Here is a 21,289-nt window from a genome sequence, read left to right on the forward strand (position 1 = left end):
AAACTTTATATGATGCACGAGTGTTGAAACTTACCAAAAAAATTTTGGGATCCTCTTACCATATGCTTTTTTCAAAACAGTTAATGTAGCGGGCTTGAGGCTGCCATCTTTAGGAGGTCCTGCTTGGAGGGATGGCTCTCAGTGGATGTTTGTGAACTTAGCTTCTGAAACATTCCCTGACTGGGATGGATGTTTGATTGTGCCTAGGCTGTCTGTGCATTGTGATTGATGGTGAATACCTGCTTTCTTCCTGGGAATTTGGAACTTAGGTAGTTTTTTTTTAAAGATTTTATTTATTTATTTGAGGGAGAGAGAATGAGAGATAGAGAGCACGAGAGGGAAGAGGGTCAGAGGGAGAAGCAGACTCCCCGCCGAGCAGGGAGCCTGATGTGGGACTCGATCCCGGGACTCCAGGATCATGACCTGGGCCGAAAGCAGTTGCTTAACCAACTGAGCCACCCAGGCTCCCTGGAACTTAGGTAGTTGAGAGCAGAGAACACCTGTGTGACCAGCCCCTGAGGAAAACCTCTAACTTCAGCCTCAAATGGGCTTTCTTAGGCTGCATATTTCTTTCTTGAGAAAGAAGCATACTCAAGTATGTTTCTTTTTGGGCAAGGAGGGGAAACTATAGGAAGCCTGTGTATGGACTTTTCCCAGACCGTGCCTTGTCTTTTTTTCTTATTGAACCATCTGGCTGTATATTCTTACTGTGTTGCTGTAATAAATCTTAGCTGTGATTACAGATGCCCCTCAGTCCTGTGAGTTTGTCTACTGATTTTGGGGACCCCTGATACACTTAATAATGTAAAGGATTACACATGGAATTATCCAAAGAGGTATTTTGAAAAATGAAGACATTATCTTCTATTTTATACTTTTAAAATTAATAGAACTATCAAAACTGATGGAAGATTTAAATAGTAATGAGATACATTATAACTGGGTAGAAAGACTGGCAGTCAAAACCCCTGATTTTAGCTCTCACAGTGGCTCATTGCATAACCAGGTATTTCTGTATTTGTGGATATTTTTCATTGATAAAATGATCAGTTGGACTCCATCTGTCTGTTATATAGGGATCATAAAAATGACGTTATTGTTATTATTATCATCAACACAATGAAAAATAGTAATGAGTATAGTAGAAATGATGTCAAGCTCTCAAAAAAATGAGAACCCCATTTATGTTTTTTGTCTGTCATTAATAATGTACTTTCGTGAGAAACCAGCAGCAACAACAAAAACTTTTTTTAAATATCTACATTTTGGGGAAAGGAAAGCAGTAGTCAAAAGTGTTAATGGAGAGATTTGTTACTTTAAAAACGAAAGAGCAGAATCCTGCTATAAAATTTGAGTTAGGCAGAAGCATCCACTTTGGTTTATTTCCTTCCTCAGATCTTTTGTAAATGACAATAATAAACAACAGAATTATGATGACAGCTGCTGAAATTATTCAAGGCTATGAAACTTGTTCAGTGGCACCACTGACATCATCGAAAATACCTCTTAGCTATTGGTTTTTATATAAATAATAGGTGTAACTTTTATAAACATAGCTTATTTGATTTGATTCTGTGTTGCAATTCTTTTTTGTCATAAAAGAAAGATTTGGGAATCTCTTATAAATTTATTCCTAATGATACATGATAGAATCTTCTTAATCAGTCACTTTGGTTTGCTTACTGTTGTCTAATACTGTCAAAGCTTTTAGATTTGTCTTGAAATCATTGGTAGCAAGTAGACTAAATTAGTTTTTGTCAGTGTTAAGATTGAGCCCTAAAAGAATATTGATTGATGTTCTATAAATCTGTTGTCTGTCTTTACAGCTATAGTTTCTGCCAGAAAAAAAGGAAGTAACATGCTTTTAAGACTAGATTAATCTCTGAGAAGTTTAACTGAATGAAACTTTTATGATGCAAAACCACTCTTCCTGAATAAGAATTACATGTAAAGTTTCAAAGTAAAATTGAAGATTTGTAGCTAAGACTTCATTAATTAGGAAGATAGAAACTCCTATGCTTCCTAAGAATTAAATACATAAGTGTATGTACAAAGTCTCGAACACACACACACACATAGCTCCTTTTTTAATCTTAGTAGTTCAAGTGAATTCTTATATACAACTATATTTGATCTTGAATTTTAAATTACTATATAGCTTGTATTTAATTTGATACAAATAGGACTCATTGTCTTATGTTTAATGAAGAATTGTACATTTTAGCAATAGAAATTTATGAGCCATAGTGCTTCATGTGAATGCATTAGCTGACCTATAATGGTATTCTGTTCAACGAATATTTATTAATTTAGCTCAGTTCCAGTTTAGGCTGAGGGAAGTGTTACAGTTTAAAGAGTTATGTTTTGGCCTTTAACTTGAGGGAATTTAAAGGAAGAAGATAATGAGGTAGTTGAATTAAATACCACTTATATAATCATGCTGGAGAAAAGTAGTCTTATGTATATGGTAGTAGCAAGCACTTTTATTGGTCAATATTCTCATAAATGTTTCAAGAGAGAAATTTTGAACTTTCACATAGGCTCTGTGAATCTGAAAGTTCTCTTTAATGGTCACAGAACGGACTGAGTTTTTTTTTTCATTTAATATTCCAGTGGCAGGGGAAAAAAAAATACAACTTTGTCATTTTTTTCCCCCTTAGATTCCCTAAGAAAGCGTATGTGTATCTGGCCCAAGCATCATCCATTATAGAGCTACATTTTTAGAAGGAAAATCCATTTATCTTGTAACTCTCCTCATAAAGTTTCTTGACATGAGTAAGGTTTGATACATAAAGCTTATAAATTTCTCCCTATATGGGAGTTTTTAGTAACCACTGCCTAGTTCTTTAGTTGGACCTAGTTGAAAGGCTTTTGGAAGCAATAATTTGAGAGAATAATTATATTGATTTCCTGGTTTCCATTTTAGATGCTCAAATTAATCAGATACGTCTTTTTTTTGAGTTTTTATTATAAGGTGAAATAACTTCATATAGCATCATCTTTTCTTTTTTTTTTTTTTAAAGGTTTTATTTATGTATTTGACAGAGAGAGACACAGCGAGAGAGAGGGAACACAAGCAAGGGGAGTGGAAGAGGGAGAAGCAGGCTTCCTACTGAACAGGGAGCTTGATGCAGGGTGGGGTTCAATCACAGGACCCTGGGATCATGACCTGAGCTGAAGGCAGACATTTAAGGACTGAGCCACCCAGGCGGCCCTAGCATCATCTTGATTAATGCTAATCTTTAGTGGTTTTCTCAACAGAGATTTCCTCACAATTAATTGTTTTTAAAATAACTTTAGTTTTTAAATAACATTATTTTTTTGAAGTAGAAGATTTTTAGAAGAAGATTGGTAAAGCACAAAGACTATAAAAATCTCTTCTAACCCTCTGCTCAGAAATAGCCATCATTAATATTTTAGTTGATATGTTTTCGGCAATCAAATATATGTGGTATATAAACGTATATGTGTTTATTCTTAAATTGGAATCATATTGTGTGTGTGTTTAATTGAATCCTAGTTTTACAATTAATGGTGTTTCAAAATTGTTCCAGGTCATTTAAGATACTTCTACAACATGATTTGTAAAGACTGCAAGAATTTGCATGGTGTGGATGGGTGTGCTGTAATGAATTTCAACAGTCCTCAATGGTTGAATATTCAAAATGTTTGCAATTCTGTGCTGTTGTAAAGCTATTATTCACTTTAAATTTTCTATTGGCTTGAAAATCAAAGAGGAGGATTGTTGTTTTGAGTTGTTTTTAGATGGCTTATTTGATTTGCTCATATACTATATTTCCAGGTTATCGGATGTAGTCGTAAGGCATATGTGGGTGCTTAAAATCAGGATTAAAGTTTGGTATACATCTTTGAGTTCTTTTATTGGTTATATTCTGTCTGATGTGTTCATCTTGTTTACAGCTAGACACTAAACTTCTTATGCAATCATATCATCTCTTAATAAACAAGAATAACCCCTTTTCAAAGCATCTGTGAACTCAGGCCATGTGTCTGGTATTGTTTGACAAATACATGTTGGTCGATGTCTTTCATAAAGATAGAGTAGGTGTATGAATATGGGAGAAATCGGCCAAGGAATATTTGTAAAGCAGAAATCGTTTCTTTCCAGTTTCCTTTTGAGTCAGTGAGTCTCTTCCTCCCCCTCCTCTCCTCTTCTCCCCGTTTACCTCACTACAGATTTCTGGGCAGACTTGTAATAAATGAACACTGTTTTTCAGTCCTTCTTACTCTTCCCTTTCCTTCTTCAGGCTGTAAGTATAGTGTCTACTATAAGGAAAAATCTAGGTGATGATGAACCTCAAGAAAGCTGATTCCCAGTAAGCATCTTATGTATATATAGATCTTCCTACCCTCCACCTTCAAGAGAACTTGATTTATTTAATTAAATATTTACTAAGGACTACCATCTGGTCTTCCTTTAATCCCTGAGCACATGAACATCACTGTTGTGCCGACAGACAACCTCTTTCCTTTGCCTGGGAGGTATCATTCTATTTGTTTGGCTGATTCCTTTATCCTTCTAGTCTCTGCTTGAATATTACTTTCTTGAGAGCCCTTCTCAAGATCCCCCATTATTTTCTGTCACAGCATCCTGTTCAGTACTTTCATATTACTGCTTCAATTTATAGATACACATATGGTCATTTACCACGTAAGTGACTCATCCTTTCCTACCTTTTAAGTTCTGTGAGGACAGGGAACTTGCTTCTCTTGTTCAGCATTCTGTGTTTACTTCCAGTGCAGAGGACCTAATGGAAGTTTGCAGCTTACAGTAGCAATCAAATAATATGTAATTATGTTGAGAGTATGTAAATAATAGGGAAAAGTGACCCAAGGGCATGAGTCGTTTTCTCCAGCTTCCTTTTGAGTGTTAACCCCCTCTCCCCTGATACCATGTTCCGCATCCACTCTCCAAAGCTCTTAAGCAGAATTCTGAAGTACACAAACATTAGTTTTCCATCTGTCACCCTTTTACATTAGAAGGCCTTTCAAAATATATTCATTGAATGGATAAGTGCTGGGTTCTATCAACCATCATAGCTCTAGCGCTCAAGAAGCTTATAGTCTGATAGGGCAGATATGAATCTATCTAGTAAGACATAAGGGGAGATGAACTGTGAGTTGTGATCATGGGAGTCTATATTCCCAGGGATAGGTGTCAGGTTTGACATTTGTTTTCCCAACTATGTTTAGTTGATATACAGTGCAGCACTTGTATTGAACACCCAGGAATCTGAGACATTGTTGTCGTCTTCTCATTAAGTCTGACAGTGCTTGTGACAGGAATGGTTAGTATTCCAGGCAGTTTCCTGGACATGCTGTTATTTGGGTCTTAAAGATTCTTCTATATAAATAGCCTTTAAAACCCATTGCTGTAATTTTTGGAGAAGTTAGAGCTCAGTAATTATGGTATTATTTCTGTGACAGTGGGCTTCTCTTCTGAGTTCTATGTGTCTTCTTATGAATTTTGTGGAAACCTGCGTTAAAAAGTGAGAATGGCACTTTTATTGTTTTCTTGACCTATCTCCTTCCTAGGATGGGCCCCCTAGTGAGGATTATTTCTTCACAAGCAATTTGAAACAGATTGTACTAGTTTTATCCTGCTGCTTAACAGAATGCAGATTTCTTCTTTTGAAAGATCTAGGTCACTGACATTTCAGACCCAAAATGAAATATACATTGTTATAGTTCATTTTTGTTTTTTAGTTTCTGTGGAAGTACCCAGACTGGAGACAGCTAGCAGCTGCTTTGAACTGGTGAAAACCACCCAAGTCTGTCTCCATCGTTATCAGCACCTATAGGAAATGAAGTGACATAGATGATGGTCTAATTATGACAGCTGCTTATAAGGTGCATACGTGCTTTATAATTTTATAAAAATTTTCAAATTTTTTAGAAAAATTTTCCATCCAATATTTAATCATTTCATCTGTATTGAGTGAGTCTTCAAAATAAAATGCCTTATGGCTTGAAGAACTGGAAAGGGTGGCTGGAGTATAGCATGTCAGTTGGAGTTGTGGGAGATTATTTTGGAGAGGAAGGCAGGGCTAATAATTTAGGAATTGTGATAGCTAATTCTAGGCTTTCCCTATTGCGTGAAGCCCAGCCAAAAGCTGACTGCCATCTGCAGATTCTTTCCCACAGTTCTTTTGTAATTGAGCAGTCAACTGTATTGTATGTTTGGACTTTCCAATAAGTAAATGCTGTACTAGCTAGTCTCCAAAGATGACCCTCAGTGAAACATGCCTCTCAATACTCATACTTCCATGCCACATTGGGATATGCACTAGCTCTGTGACTTTTTTTTTTTTATTTTTTTACACTTTAAAAAATTTAAATTCTGTTAATTAACATATAGCATATTATTAGTTTTAGAGGTAGAGTTCAGTGATTCATCAGTTGCATATAACAACCAGTGCTCATCACATGCCTTCTTAATGTCCATGACCCAGCTGCCCCATCCGCCCACCCCCCTCCCCTCCAGCATCCCTCAGTTTGTTTCCTATGATTAAGAGTCTCTTATGGTTTATCTCCCTCTCTTGATTTTGTCTTATTTTTCCCTCCCTTCCCTTATGCTCCTCTGTTTTGTTTGTTAAATTCTATACATTGAGTGAATTCATATGGCAATTGTCTTTTTCTGATTGGCTTATTTGGCTTAGCATAATACCCTCTAGTTCCATCCACGTTGTTGCAAATGGCAAGATTTCATTTTTTGATGGCCAGGTAGTATTCCATTGTATATTATATATACCACATCTTCTTTACCCATTCATCTGTCTATGGACATCTGGGCTCTTTCCATAGTTTGGCTATTGTGAACATTCCTGCTTTAAACATGGGGGTGCAGGTGTCCCTTTGGATCACTACATTTGTATCTTTGGGGTAAATACCTAGTAGTGCGATTGCTGGGTCGTAGGGGCTCTGTGACTTTTTTTAAACTAATACAGTCCATCTGAAGTGATGCTATGCCTGTTCCAGGCCTGAATGTTAAGACAGTTTGACGGCTTCTCTGTTTTTGCACTGTTGGGAACAGTGAACCATATGTAAGAAGTCTGGGTATCCTTTTGAACTGCCTGTACTGAAAGACCACCTGGAGAGGGAGCAGCACTGAGCGTACATGCAGAAAGAGAGAGGCCCAATCACCCTGGTTTCCCAGCTGAGCCCACCTTTTCCCACAAAGGTATTAGAAATGTGAGTGAAGGGGCACCTGGGTGGCTCAATCATTAAGCGTCTGCCTTCAGCTCAGGTCATGATCCTGGGGTCCTGGGATTGAGCCCCACATCGGGCTCCCTGCTCGGCGGGAAGCCTGCTTCTCCCTCTCACACTCCCTCTGCTTGTGTTCCCTCTATCGCTGTGTCTCTCTCTGTCAAATAAATAAATAAAATCTTTAAAAAAAAAAAAAAAGAAATGTGAGTGAAGCTATCTTGGACATTCTAGCTCCAGCCACCAAAATGACAGTAGTCTCATGAGAGACTGTTGGCCAATAGGAAAAAAAAATCTAGATGTCCCACGAGAAGATGGCTTCTTGACTTTTCCAGGAATCATGAGAAATAATAAACTGATTATTGTTTTAAGGCACTCAGTTTTGGGGTGCTTTGTTACACAGTAATAAATAGTGCAGGTGGCTAAGTGGACATTTTGAGTGACAACTTTCCAATTCTGCAGTTTAAACTTCAACCAGAGCCAACAAAATGCTTAGTCCCTGTTTTGTATGAGGAATTATGCTAAGCACTTAGGTTGCCTTATTCTTTTTCATTTAGAGATTACCTCAGGTGAAAAGGAATTTGTTATTTGGAAGAAAGCTAAGCTGATATTTTTATATTACAATGATCTTCAAATGTTTTTGTATGAAGTTACTGTTTTCGCTTCTGAAATAGTATGACCACATAGTTGTGATGAGAGTTCCTTAGTTGAAGAAGATAAAGAATATTGATGGTGAAGATTTTTAGTTCTTTGAGAGATAATAATTGACGGCAGTGTTTGGCATTCTTGTAGGAATACCATTATAACATATATAATGGAAAGGAAGACGACCAATAAATACAAACTATTATGTAAAGCTTTGCTGGGCGCCTGGGTGGCTCAGTTGGTTAAGCGACTGCCTTCGGCTCAGGTCATGATCCTGGAGTCCCGGGATCGAGTCCCATATCGGGCTCCCTGCTCAGCGGGGAGTCTGCTTCTCCCTCTGACCCTCTTCCCTCTTGTGCTCTCTGTCTCTCATTGTCTCTCTCTCAAAAAAAATAAATAAAATCTTTAAAAAAAAAAAAAAAGCTTTGCTGCCCAGTTTTGCTTTATGCTATGAGCTTGTTTAAAAAGAAAGAGAGGTTTTGAAACATGAATAATGATGAATTTAAATTACACTTTCTAAGACAAAATCTTGTTCCAATTTGAGAACCTTGGAAATTGTCTTGAATTCTCTGTGGATTTGAAGCGTCAGTATTATTTAATTTCTGAAACCAAAGGTGGTAGATTGGTATGTAAGATCTTCAAAGGGCTCTACCAACTGCACCTCCAGAAATTATTTTCTTACTACTAATTCTTTTTTATTGTTAATGCTTTAATCACTGCTTAAAATTAAAACACGCACACCTGTACCCTTAAATCTTAGAATATTAAATTAGAGGCCTCAGAGAAATGCCTTACTGTATGTAACTTGTATTTTATAATTTTTTTTAGATTGAGAGATGGGAAGGAAATAGACAAAGTAGTTTATTTCCCATTTGAGAAACTGTTCTTATTATAAATCTCTCTCTTTATAATCAAAATATAAGAAATGTAGAACATGGAGGTACTTTTAGGAAAGGCTTCATTATTTTTTAACATGTTTAAATGGCAGATTGTGGGCCTTTAAACAATTTTTAAGGTTTTTTTTCCTAAAAAATATAATGATTAGTCTCTAGCCAAGTCCATTTCTTATCCTGATAGTTGTATATGGTTGCTGTTACATACAAAAATGTATCAAATGCAAGGGTGATGTTACCATCCTTTTTTTTTTTTAGACTTGTAAAGATTTTATTTTTATAGAGATGTTTTATGTTCACAGCAATATTAAAAGGGAGGTACAGAGAGTTCTCATATGCTGTCTGTCCCCGTACCTGCCTATATTCCCCATTATCAGCATCCCCCACCAGAGTGGTACATTTGTTATGACTGATGAATCTGCATTGACACATCATAATCACCCAAAGTTCATAGTTTTCCCCAGGGTTCACTCTTGGTGTTGTGCATTCTTTGGGTTTGGACAAACATATAGTGACGCTTATCCATCATTATAGTATTATACAGGGTAGCTTCACTGCCCTAAAAGTTCTCTGCCACCTATTTATTCTTCTTCCCCCGCTAACCCCAGGCAACCGATTATATTTTTATTGTCTCCATAGTTTTACCTTTTCCAGAATGTCATATAGTTGGAATCATACAGTATGTGGTTTTTCCAGGTTGGCTTCTCTCACTTAGTAATATATACTTTAGGTTTCTCCATATCTTTTTATGGTTTGATAGCTGCTTTCTTTTCAGCACTGAATAATATTCCATTGTCTGAATGTACCATATTTGTCTATTCACCTATGAAGGACATCTTAATTCTTGCAAGTACTGCTGGTTCTGAATAAATCTGCTGTAAATATCCATGTTCAGGCTTTTGTGTGGACGTGTTTTCAGCTCATTTGGATGAATACCAAGGAATGCAATTCTTGGATCGTATGGTAAGAGTATATTTAATTTGTAAGGAGTTGCCACACTGTCTTTCAAAGTGGCTGTACTATTTTACATTCCAATGTAGCAATGAATTCCCAGCAGTGAATGAGACTTCCTGTTGCTCCACATTCTCATCTGCATTTGGTGTTGTAGGTGTTTACAGATTTTGGCCATTTTAATAGGTGTTTAGTGGTATCTTGTTTTAATTTGCATTTCCTTGACATATTGCTCATTTGCCATCTATGTGTCTTCTTTGATGAGCTGTCTATTATGGTTCTTTGGCACATTTTTCTTAGCCACGTTGCTTATTTTCTAATTGAATTTTAAGAGTTCTTTGTATATTTTGGATAACAGTCCTTTATCAAGTGTGTCTTTTGCAAATATTTTCTTCTGATCTGTGGCGTAGTGTCTTGATAGTGTCTTTCACAGAGCAGAAGTTTTTGACTCTAATGAAGTCCAGCTTGTCAGTGATTTCTTTCATGGATTGTGCCTTTGTGTTGCATTTAAAAAGTCTTCTCTATACCCAAGTTCATCTAGATTTTATCCTATGTTATCTTCTAGGAGTTTTATAATTTTGCATTTTACGTTTAGGTGATCCATTTGACGTAATTTTTGTGTGTAAGTTCTGTGTCTAGTTCCTTTTTTTTTTTTTTATGTGGAACTCCCATTTGTTCCAAAACCATTTGTTGAAAAGTCTTTGCTCCATTATATTGCCCCTACTCCTTTGCCAAAGATCAGGTTGCCTCTCCGTATTAACTTTAGAATCAGTTTGTTGATATCTATAAAATGTCTTGCTGGGATTCTGACTGGGATTGTACTGAATCTATAGATCAAGTTGGGAAGTACTGACATCTTGATGCTTTTGAGTCTTTCTATCCATGAACAGAATATCTCCCCATTTATTTAGTTCTTTGATTTTGTTCCACAGATTTTTATAGTTTTCTTCATATAGATCATGTTTTGTTAGATTCATACCAGTTTCATTTTTGGGGTGCTAATGTAAAATGGCATTGTGTTTTAATTTCAAATTTGACTTGTTTATTTTTGGAATATAGGAAAGAGATTGACTTTCTTTTATTAACCTTGTATCCTACAACTTTGCCATAATTGCCTATTAGTTCCTGGAGTTTTTTTTTTTTTTTAAGATTTTCTTTATTTATTTGACAGAGAGAGACACAGCGAGAGAGGGAACACAAGCAGGGGGTGTGGGAGAGGGAGAAGCAGGCTTCCTGCGGAGCAGGGAGCCCGATGCGGGGCTCGATCCCAGGACCCCGGGATCATGACCCCAGCCGAAGGCAGACGCCCAACGACTGAACCACCCAGCCCCTGTTCCTGGAGTTTTTGACCTTTCTTTGTTTATATCTACATAGATGATCGTGTCATCTGCAAATAAATACAGTTTTATTTCTTCACCATTTGTATACCATTTATTTCCTTTTTATTGTCTTATTGCATTAGTTAGTACTTCCAGTATCATGCTGATGGTCATTACCATTTTTATCCTCCTTTCTGTGAAATCTGTGTTAAAATTTTCTTCATTATATTTGTTCTGCAGCTCACCAAAGCGCATCGACAAGGGCACATGGTGAAAGTAGATTGGCTGGACAGATTGACATTTAGAGAAATAGAAATGATAAATGAGGTGGGTTGTATCCCTTTTTTGTCCCCCACAAATAGTTTTTCCAGATGTCTAAGTCAGGATTTTATAAGAAGCATTGTTTATTGCCAGGTTATCTCACAAATGTGAGAGCATTGAGAATAACTTGTGAGTTTTGTGTTAATAATTGGAAAACTTGGGATATCTGTTTTTCTTATTTTTTTTTAAAGATTTTATTTATTTATTTATTTATTTATTTGAGAGAGAGAGAGAGAGAGAGAGAGAGAGAGAGAGAAACAACATGTGAAGAGGGAGGGTCAGAGGGAGAAGCACCCCGCTGAGCCAGGAGCCCGATGTGGGACTCGATCCTAGGACCCTGGGATCATGACCTGAGCCGAAGGCAGTCACTTAACCAACTGAGCCACCCAGACGCCCTGTTTTTCTTATCTTTTAATATTATAATGAACCATGAAGTAGGCAGTGGACATCGTAAGTGTACTAAGTATTATACAAGTGAAGCTGATATTAAGCTTGATGCCTCACTTGTGTGTTCTCTCTCCATTCGGCAGCTTATGTTTAGGTTCAGTTCAGTATTGGATTCTTTCAACACAGTGCTGCCCCTTTACTTTAGTTACCTTAAGTCACTGTTAGTAATCCCTGTCCCCAGTTAAGATACTGTGTGTTTTATGTGCTATACTACATATAGGACTCTGCACCCTTAGTAAAGTTACCTGGTTCAAAGTCATTTATTTGTTTCTTGATCTTGTTTATTGGTCTAGAATATGTTTAATTAAAAGATGGCTTCCATGAAACTTTCCAAAAGTTAGAACAAAATTTTTTCTTTTTTATATATTTATACTGAAATACTAGATGTGTGGCTTAACATTCTGTGTCTAGAGAGTAGAAAGAACAATTATTGTAATCACATTAGCAGAGAGGAATGTCAGTTTTTGTGATATGCCTAATTTATTGTGATCACCACAGGGCATAACTGACTTTATATTCTCTGCATGATTTTTAGTGGGTTGAAAGAGAGAGAAATTTTAATTTTATAACGAACACTTATAAAAGTTAAATTCTACTATTGTTCATTTTTAAAAAAAAATTAGTTGTGTTTAACAGTGTTTATATTCAATATGAATAAACTGGGCTTCTTTTCTAAATTTATTCATAATGCACTCTCATATACCAAAACTGAAAGAAAAGTTTACTTTTTTGAATGTTTATAATAGTCATTCCTAAAATAGTTAAATAAAAATGTTTACTTATATTTTTCTGCTCTTCAACTTAGATAGCCTTTGGTATAGAAAAGTCGGTGTTAGGACTCACTTTGTCGAGCCGTACTCACCTTTTCCACCCCCGCTCTTTAAAAGATAGGAGAGCATTGCCATTACCATAATTCGACTATAATATGTCATAAAGCTCTACAATTTAAGTGGTTTCTTTAGACCTTTATGATTTTATATATAAAAATGTAAAGTCATTTTTAAAACTGGTTTAAGATTTATCACCCTTTTAGACTTCTTTTATCTTCACTTTATTATTGTCCTAGTGTTTCCTTTTTTTTAAGGGGACATGTTGTTATGTTGGAGAAAAAGTAACTATTCCCCAGTATGTTTAAAGTATATTGATAAAAATATACAAATGATTGCCAGTTATCTTAAGACCACTTATAAATTGTGAAAAACTTGTGAAGGTTGTTTATGATAATGAAAGAAAAATTTGTTATATTTGAAGTTGTACTTGATAGATCATGTGTTAGTGAATTGGAAATAATGATGCATACCGCTCCTTTAAGGGAATGTTGAAGATCATGATTTTTCATAAAAAACTCTCTTTTTTTTGTTTTTTTTTTTAGAGTGAGAAACGAAGTTCTAATTTCATGTACTTGATGGTTGAGTTTCGATGTGTCAAGTGTGATGATAAGGAATATGGTATTGTTTATTATGAAAAGGTATTTGCCTTGGAACTGTTTATGGTCTCTAAAGTAGAGGGGAAGGGAAACATTAAAAAGAATTCCTGTTGTAACTGCTTGAGATGAATTCTTTGGTTGCAGGATAGCAGCAGACAGCTGTCTGCAGTCGCTGTTTGTATATACACAAGTCAGATCATGGAGCTACAACAAGATTACGAAAGCCGATCATTCATGTAATGCAGTTCTGGGTTTCAGAAGTCAATAAATATGAAACAAATTAAAAACTTTTTGATTAATTGCTCTGCAAATTGGCAAGTAGGGCATTAAAGCAATAGCTTTATTAGTAATTAGTATTCATTTGAAAAATAAAAAGGGAATCCGTTTTTAAGTGATAAGCTATTGAAAGTTAAGGGTATGCTTACTATTTGGGACATTATATTGCAAAAACATACTAATGGAAATGATACTTTCAAACATAAGAGATGTGAAGAATCGTTTTAAAGACAGCTTTGATAATAGATGAAATAATAACAGAATAAAAATTAGAAGAATTTCAAGTATTTTTGAAAAGGTTCTTGACCCCTTTCTACTGCTTCTTGAAAATTGCTCATAAATTAATGCCTGTCTACCTACCCTGTCATATTTCCACTTAGTGTAAAGATTGCTGGGCCAGTGTATTGAATCTAATGGAAATAGACTTTCTTGTCACCTGTCTTCTGTGACAGATAGCCTTAGTGAAGGTTACTTGTCACAGTTGGGCTGATAAATGTGTTTTCTGGTGTTGTGACTGAGAACCAGCCTGTTAAACAATGGCTGTGGGAATTTGTGGTTTTCTGTAAGACTCAATTACTGAACTAAAGTCAAGTCCCGATACTTCCCTTCTTTCAGTCTCTCCTGATTTGGTTGCACGTATCTAACATTGGAAATACTAGCATTTGGAAATTGACAGAAAAGCTTGATGCGAAGTGTACAGTTGTGAGGAAATGAATTTTGACCTTGATTAGTTTAGCATTTTCCAGTATGTATGCAGTGACATTTATTATACTGAATTACCAAAAATGATAATACCAACAAAATAAGGCAGCTTTGTTTCTTAAGAATTGATGGATTAATTCTTCTTATTCAAGTTTGCATTGTATTGAGTAGAAGCAATGCTGCTGAGTCTCTAGCTGTGTATAAATTTCAGTAACATTAACTCCATGCTTAAAATCCAACTTCTTTGAATGGAACTCAGTTGTGATAATTTGAAAAGTTACCAACATCTACTTAGTTTTTGCAAATGATACAACACATCCCTTGTGCCATAATTTATACTTTGTGGTTTCTTGTTCTAAGTTTGAAAATTAGGACATACTATTTTTGACCCGCTAGCATTATAAACAGAGTTAAAAATAACTGACAAAAACAATCTACTGATTTCTAGACCTCATATATCTAAAAACTGTACGAAGTTTTTATTGTTAGATTTTATTTTTCCCCAAATATTTCATCAGCAACAACAGGTAAAAAATGGATATATATTTTAAAATACAGTTGAAAGAAAATGCTTTTTTAAAAGGGAGGAATGATGTTCATTAAATAGAACTAAAATACATTGGAGTATACATTATCATGTATATTATTTCTTACCATTTGGTTAAATTTTGTTAAATTTTTTTTTAACTTACTACACTGTAATCCAGGATGGTGATGAGTCATCTCCAATTTTAACAAGCTTTGAGATAGTAAAAGTTCCTGACCCTCAGATGTCTATGGTGAGTTATTGTCAAATTTCTTATGAAAGTGCTTTTCTCCAGAGTGATTATGACTTGGATTCACAGCATACACTTTCTTTTAAGAAAGTATATCTGTAACTAACTCCGTTATCTAAAAGTGATTTGTAAGTCCATTTTTAGCCATCTGGAATCAGGTTCAGGTGGAACTTTTACAATATCAACATCTAAAAATATGGTCAGGATAGTATAGTGTTGGGGAACCATTTATTTGAATTACTGGAAGAGTTAGGGGATATAGTCTTGAAGTGAGAACTTAGGGAACAGGTACTTGAAAGATTGTCATCATATGGGAGGGGAGTTTGTTTATACAAGGATGTAACACTGGGTTCAATGGATGGGAATGTTAGGGAGAGTGATTTTGTTGAAAAAAATCTGGAAGATCGTTGTAGCTACTAGAACTGTTTAATTTGGATCATGGTGACTTGGATGATTTTGAGATACCCATCTATGGAATTTTTGCGATGATAGTTCGGGGATATGAAACAAGAAGAATTCTTAACTTTGTAACAGGTTTAGTGAGGTGACTTTAAATTTAGAAAGTTTCAGGCAAAAGATCATTTTCATAGCATAGTAGATACCATGATACTCACACAACTCGTGACATCACCCTGAACCATTTTATTCTTATTTTTTATAATTGGATTAGTTACCTTCCTAATCAGACCAAAGTGAATTTAAAGTAGCATATTAGAAGATAAAAGCATGATGAGGGAGGTAAATACAGGTCATTAAAACAGGAAGTAATGACCGATGGCCCAACATCAAAGGAACAGACAGAAAAAAAGAGTATAAAAAATTAGAAAAAAAGGCAACTTGGGAATTTTTTGGAAACAAACATTCTAAATATGATAAAGGTGACATTTCATCATTGGAACATAGTGCTGGGGAACTGATTAGCCATTTGGAAAAAGATAAAATTAAATCAGACCCATACCTCACATCATACATAAAGAAAAATTCCAAGTAGATCAGGGATTGGATTTAAGTATTAAAAAAAAAAAACAAAGCCTTACTAGTATTTTACTTTCAGTGTAGGGAAACACTTCTAATAATGACTCAAAATCCAGAGGCAATAAAAGAAGTGATTAATAAATTTGACTACATTAAAAAAATTGCATGGCAAAACACCGTAACAAAGTCAAAAGACAATAGACAAACTAGAAGACACTCTTCTTGACATACATCACAAAGGGATGAATAGCTAATATATGGAGAATTCTTAAAAACAAGTGACAGGGGCACCTGGGTGGCTCAGTTGGTTAAACAACTGCCTTCAGCTCAGGTCATGATCCTGGAGTCCTAGGATTGAGTCCTGCATCAGGCTCCCTGCTCAGCAGGGAGTCTGCTTCTCCCTCTGACCCTCCCCCCTCTCGTGCTCTCTCTCTCAAATAAATCAATAAAATCTTAAAAAAAATAAATAGTACATGGATAGTGCTCTTTAAAAAAAACAAACAAAAAAACAAGTGACAAAGCAGCAAAAAACCAGTTGAAGGGAGAAAGACATGAGAAGACAGTTCACACATGCAAAAATAAGTAAAATAAGTCTCTTTAAGCAAAGAGTGTATGTTCAAAACTAATGAATTTGGCTATAGGTAAAATAGTTCACACCTAATATGTATATATTCAACCGTTATGGTCATCATCCCTGCCCTCAGTCACTACTGGCATTTGAACTGTTAAGATGATAGTACAGTGATATCCCAAGGTCACTAGTAGCTCATAGGAAGAGGGAATGCTTTAGTCTGGGTTGTCAGGGAAGATTTTAGAATGAAGGTTTTATCTGAGTGGGTAGAGGATGTGAAAACCTTGAATATATGGAGAATTAGGGGTATTATGAGATGTTTTAAGAAGCTGGACTGGTAAATGCTTATTATGGCACTAGTGAAGCATAAGCATGTTTAGTTTCCCTATCACAAAATGGTGATTTTTTTTTCAATTTCATTTTCTTTTTTTTTTTTTTTTAAGATTTATTTATTTATTTTAGAGAGAGAATGGAGGGAGGGACAGAGGGAAAGAATCTTCAAGCATACTCATCTCTGGTGGTGGAGCCTGATGTGGGGCTTGATCTCAGGACCTATGAAATCATGACCTGAGATGAAAAAAATGGTGATATTTTTAAAAAAATACATGGACAAAAGTTGTAACAAGAATAAAATGTTAAGTATTATAAAATGGTCTTAAGTGAGCAACTATTTATTTTTGCATTTTCTAATTGTTGAAACTTTTGATGAAGTTTACATAATTGATTAATATTTATAAATAATTTATAGGAGAATTTAGTTGAGAGCAAACACCACAAGCTTGCCCGGAGTTTAAGAAGTGGACCTTCTGACCATGATCTCAAACCTAATGCTGCCACAAGAGATCAACTAAATGTAAGAGAATTTATAAACTATTAATATAAAAAAATGAAATGTGTAATTTGGTTGCAACTGATCTGATAACCACTTCATTTGCAAGTGATTCAAATGCATGTTTTTTTCCAGGGTAATGAAATCTATATAATTTCAACAAATTTGCTTTTTCTGTAGTTTTTGTTTTTTTTTTTTTTTTTTTTAATCATTTTGGGACTAAGAAAATATATTAACGCTGGAGGCAGAGCTACAAATAGTATATACTTTCTTGATATAGTTCTCTTAGAAACTGGCCCTAAGGTATTGTCTGAGAGAAGCCTTGGTGTGCACATGTGCGTTGTGTGTGTTGACTTGATAGGGGAAATGTTTATTGTTTATAACAATATCTGTAACTAACTCAGTTATCTAAAAGGGGACTTTTGTTATTTTGATTTGGTTTATTTTTGGTTGAATGAAATGAGCTCTGTAGTTACAGATTTTTATATGGAGTGTGACTTTTTAAGTTTCGTCTTTTTCTCCCCCTGCACTCCAATAATATCCTTTTTAGACTAATAAGTACAGCAAATTTAAGTTTTACTCTGCTGCATGTACATTCTCCCTACTTCTATAAAAGTTCTATTATAGAAATATTTAAATAAATGAAAAATTTTTAATGAAATGGAAATAGGAAGAATATATTTGACAAAAGTATTTTTTTTTTTTCTTTGTTGTAGATTATTGTGAGTTATCCACCAACAAAGCAACTTACATATGAAGAACAAGATCTTGTTTGGAAGTTTAGATATTATCTTACTAATCAAGAAAAAGTGAGTATCTTGAATATTTTTATATATCAGATTTATCTGTAAACTTTGTTGCTAATGAATAAGATGAAGTTAAACTGCCATGGAAATAGAGTGTTACTGTCAAATTAAAAACAAATGTTATAGGGCAATATGTATGATACCTTAGTTTTTTAAATATTACAAAGGGTATATACACAAAGACACAGGTACCAGTTTGTTGGTACCAGATTATGCATAGATGCATAGTTTGAATGGATTAAGTCAGAGAGACTTGGGTTCAGTTTCTGGCACTTGTACTTACTCTTACTATGTAAGGTTAGGAGAATTGCTTTGGAAGCTTGGTTGACACTCCTAGACATTTGCTTTTCTTAATGAAACCAAGGAATTGATGAAGTTTCTGGAGAGAGAATTATGATAAATTTACTCAGCGGTAGATTTGGGTCTGGAGACTTGGTTCTGAGTCTTACTATTGCCTCTAAGAAGCTTTTTGACTACTGGCCTATCACTTCACCTGTCTGAATTTTAGTTTTTCATATATAATATGAGTTGATTAAATAATTGTGAACTTCTAAGTCTCTTTTAGTACTTAAAGTAGCCTGTAATTTCTTAGAACATAGGTTCAAGGATTAACTCTTAAGTTAGAATAATAATAACTGGTATCTATTCACCAGCCATGGTGTGCCAGGGATCTTTTCAGTCACACAGCAACCCCACAGCATCAGTGTTAATATTGGTGGTCTACAGATGAGGAGACTGGTGCAGCAGCACAGATGCTACCTCTTAATGTGCTCACATCTCAGAGTTAGAAGCAAACTCAGTCAGTGAAGCCGTAGAAAAGTGGATTGTAGAGAAAATATTTGCAACGTCATGCATGTGCCTCAGCAGTTCTGAAACGTGTTGGGGACAAAACATAGAAGTGTCAGGAAAATTAATATCTGTCAGAAAGCTATTATATAATTATATAAGAATGAATGAATATGTTTTACAATCTCATGAGACAGTCTTTAGCTGCTTTGTTGAACTTGTTTTTCTGAAACAATTACATTTCTTTTAGTTTCTCAAGTAAAGATAAAAATTCATTTGCAGCTCATCTTAACGCTCCAGCTTTTCTTCTTTATCTTTTATTGATGCCTTGGGAAATTCTTTGTAGATGAATCATATCAACTCTTCTTTACATCCTTAACAAGAGTGAGAGAAGAATTTTAAATTTACTATAGCTTTGAATGTTATTCTCTTCATCACTGCAAAAAAGGAAATATTCATCAGTAGAAACTGAGGTTGTGATTCTGTTTTATAAAAAGATTGAGTTAGTACATGATACTCAGTTAAATGAAGAATAACCTTGGTCCCAGCAATTGCATCTTGAATGTAGCACAGTGTTTTCTAAAATATACAGCAAGATATTGAATTAAACCTGTTAGAATGTATGGGTTCAAGAAGCATAGAAAAGATTTACAGAGCAGAACTGCCTTAGATAGAAAGGCTTGCAAGAAAAATTGTTTGTTTAAACAAGTAGTCACTTCCCACTGAAATTCAATTACTTCTAGATACGTGCAAAAGAAATAAAATGCTCAAGTGATATAAAGTGTGTGACAAGTTTCATTTAACTAGTTGATTTCAAGTTTTCGAAAGGTGGGTGATGAAACTTCAATTCTCAGGACATATTATAGGATTCTTATGATCACTAGAGTAGAGCAAATGATATTTTTTAATGTTTGGGAAGTCCTTTTCAGTAAACCAAATATATATATTGGCCTTGAAGGGACCAGAGGAATTATTCACACAGCCACATTTGTATCTTTGTAATAATTTAAAATGGGTTTTGTAGAAAACAAATACTCTCGTACCCCTGTCCTTTAATTTATTTACACAAAGAAATTCTTTCAGTGTCTCAGAAACTGATTTAGGTTATTTGGCATTTGGGCCCCAAGGCTGAAAAGATTTCCTGGAGAGAAAACAGTACTCAGAAAACAAATTGATAGAAATTAGTTCTTACAAAGTAATACTTCTTATTTACTTTTTAATTAAATTTGGTCTTTCCACCTATTTTTTTCTAAATGACCTGTCTTAAGTACTTTGGATGAAAACCCTCTAGTCTGGATTTGATGTTGGACCTAAAAAGTTAACTAACCACTTTGTCTAGCAAAACCAGTGAAATTTAGGAAGAATTTTTAAATATGTGGTTCATACTATGTAGGAAGTGACTTATTTTTATGAAATCCAAAATGTGAATGTTGTAACTTTCCAAACCAATAAATGGTAAATGGCTTCTTCTTATAAAAATGTTAATTGAAATTAACTTTGTTAATGCTTTTTTATTATCTTTGGGGGAAAAAAGCAGTAGGAAGAGTCACATGTGGTGAAGATAATAGTGATGCCCTGAATGTTCCTGTGAGGCTGTTTCTGAAGTAGCTACTGAGACAGTGACATCAGGACAATAATCATATTTGTGCTTCCTGTCAAAAAGTTGATGACGAACCCTAACAGAAATGAATTCAGTTCAGCAGGCTTTTGTTACCACTCTTGGCCTAGTATTATTCAAGACTCTGGGCTTCGAAATACCATTTCTCTGTCTTCATATAAATTAAAACTGTTTTAGGGAAAGGATATCTCTACACAATCAAAATGGAGAAGCATAAGCATGTAATTGATTAAAGGTTACTCTCTTAAACATTTAGGTAATTACTATAATACAAATGTAGAGTAGAACAAGCTCGATGTGCTGTGATATGAAGTTTAACAGAGCAAAAGTAGGTCTTAAAGTTTGAATAAACTTTGATGATATTTTTATTTGGTGATCATTTTTCATGGGGAAGAAAAGCATGAGTAAGGCAGTATGTTAGATTCAGAGACAAAAAAATTGTGTTGAATGGTTATGAAACAAAGTTTGAGTCTTGAATTCAACGCTTGGGAGTTGGATTTCACTGGCAGTAGGAAACCACTAAAGTAACAGAATGTGAAAAAAAAAATGTGTCTTAAGTAATGTTTTAGGGGCGCCTGGGTGGCTCAGTTGTTGGGAGTCTGCCTTCAGCTCAGGTCATGATCCCAGAGTCCTGGGATCGAGCCCCATGTCAGGCTCCCTGCTCCGCGGGAAGCCTGTTTCTCCCTCTCTCACTCCCCCTGCTTGTGTTCCCTTTCTCGCTGTG

General features: G+C 35.1%; 1 protein-coding gene across 2 annotated transcripts in view; it reads left to right on the forward strand.

The window, feature by feature from the left end:
* PIK3C3 (phosphatidylinositol 3-kinase catalytic subunit type 3) overlaps nt 1-21,289 on the forward strand; it is a 136,707-nt gene that overhangs the window by 26,709 nt on the left and 88,709 nt on the right. The window contains exons 5-9 of one of the 2 annotated variants that reach the window (XM_027576730.1): nt 11,273-11,359; nt 13,173-13,268; nt 14,912-14,983; nt 17,275-17,379; nt 18,072-18,164. In XM_027576730.1, the coding sequence (XP_027432531.1) occupies nt 11,273-11,359; nt 13,173-13,268; nt 14,912-14,983; nt 17,275-17,379; nt 18,072-18,164 (453 nt within the window). The remainder of the gene's footprint in view (nt 1-11,272; nt 11,360-13,172; nt 13,269-14,911; nt 14,984-17,274; nt 17,380-18,071; nt 18,165-21,289) is intronic. The other variant, XM_027576731.1, reaches the window with a different exon arrangement.

Source organism: Zalophus californianus, chromosome 14, assembly GCF_009762305.2.
Source record: "Zalophus californianus isolate mZalCal1 chromosome 14, mZalCal1.pri.v2, whole genome shotgun sequence".
Lineage (NCBI taxonomy): Eukaryota > Metazoa > Chordata > Mammalia > Carnivora > Otariidae > Zalophus > Zalophus californianus.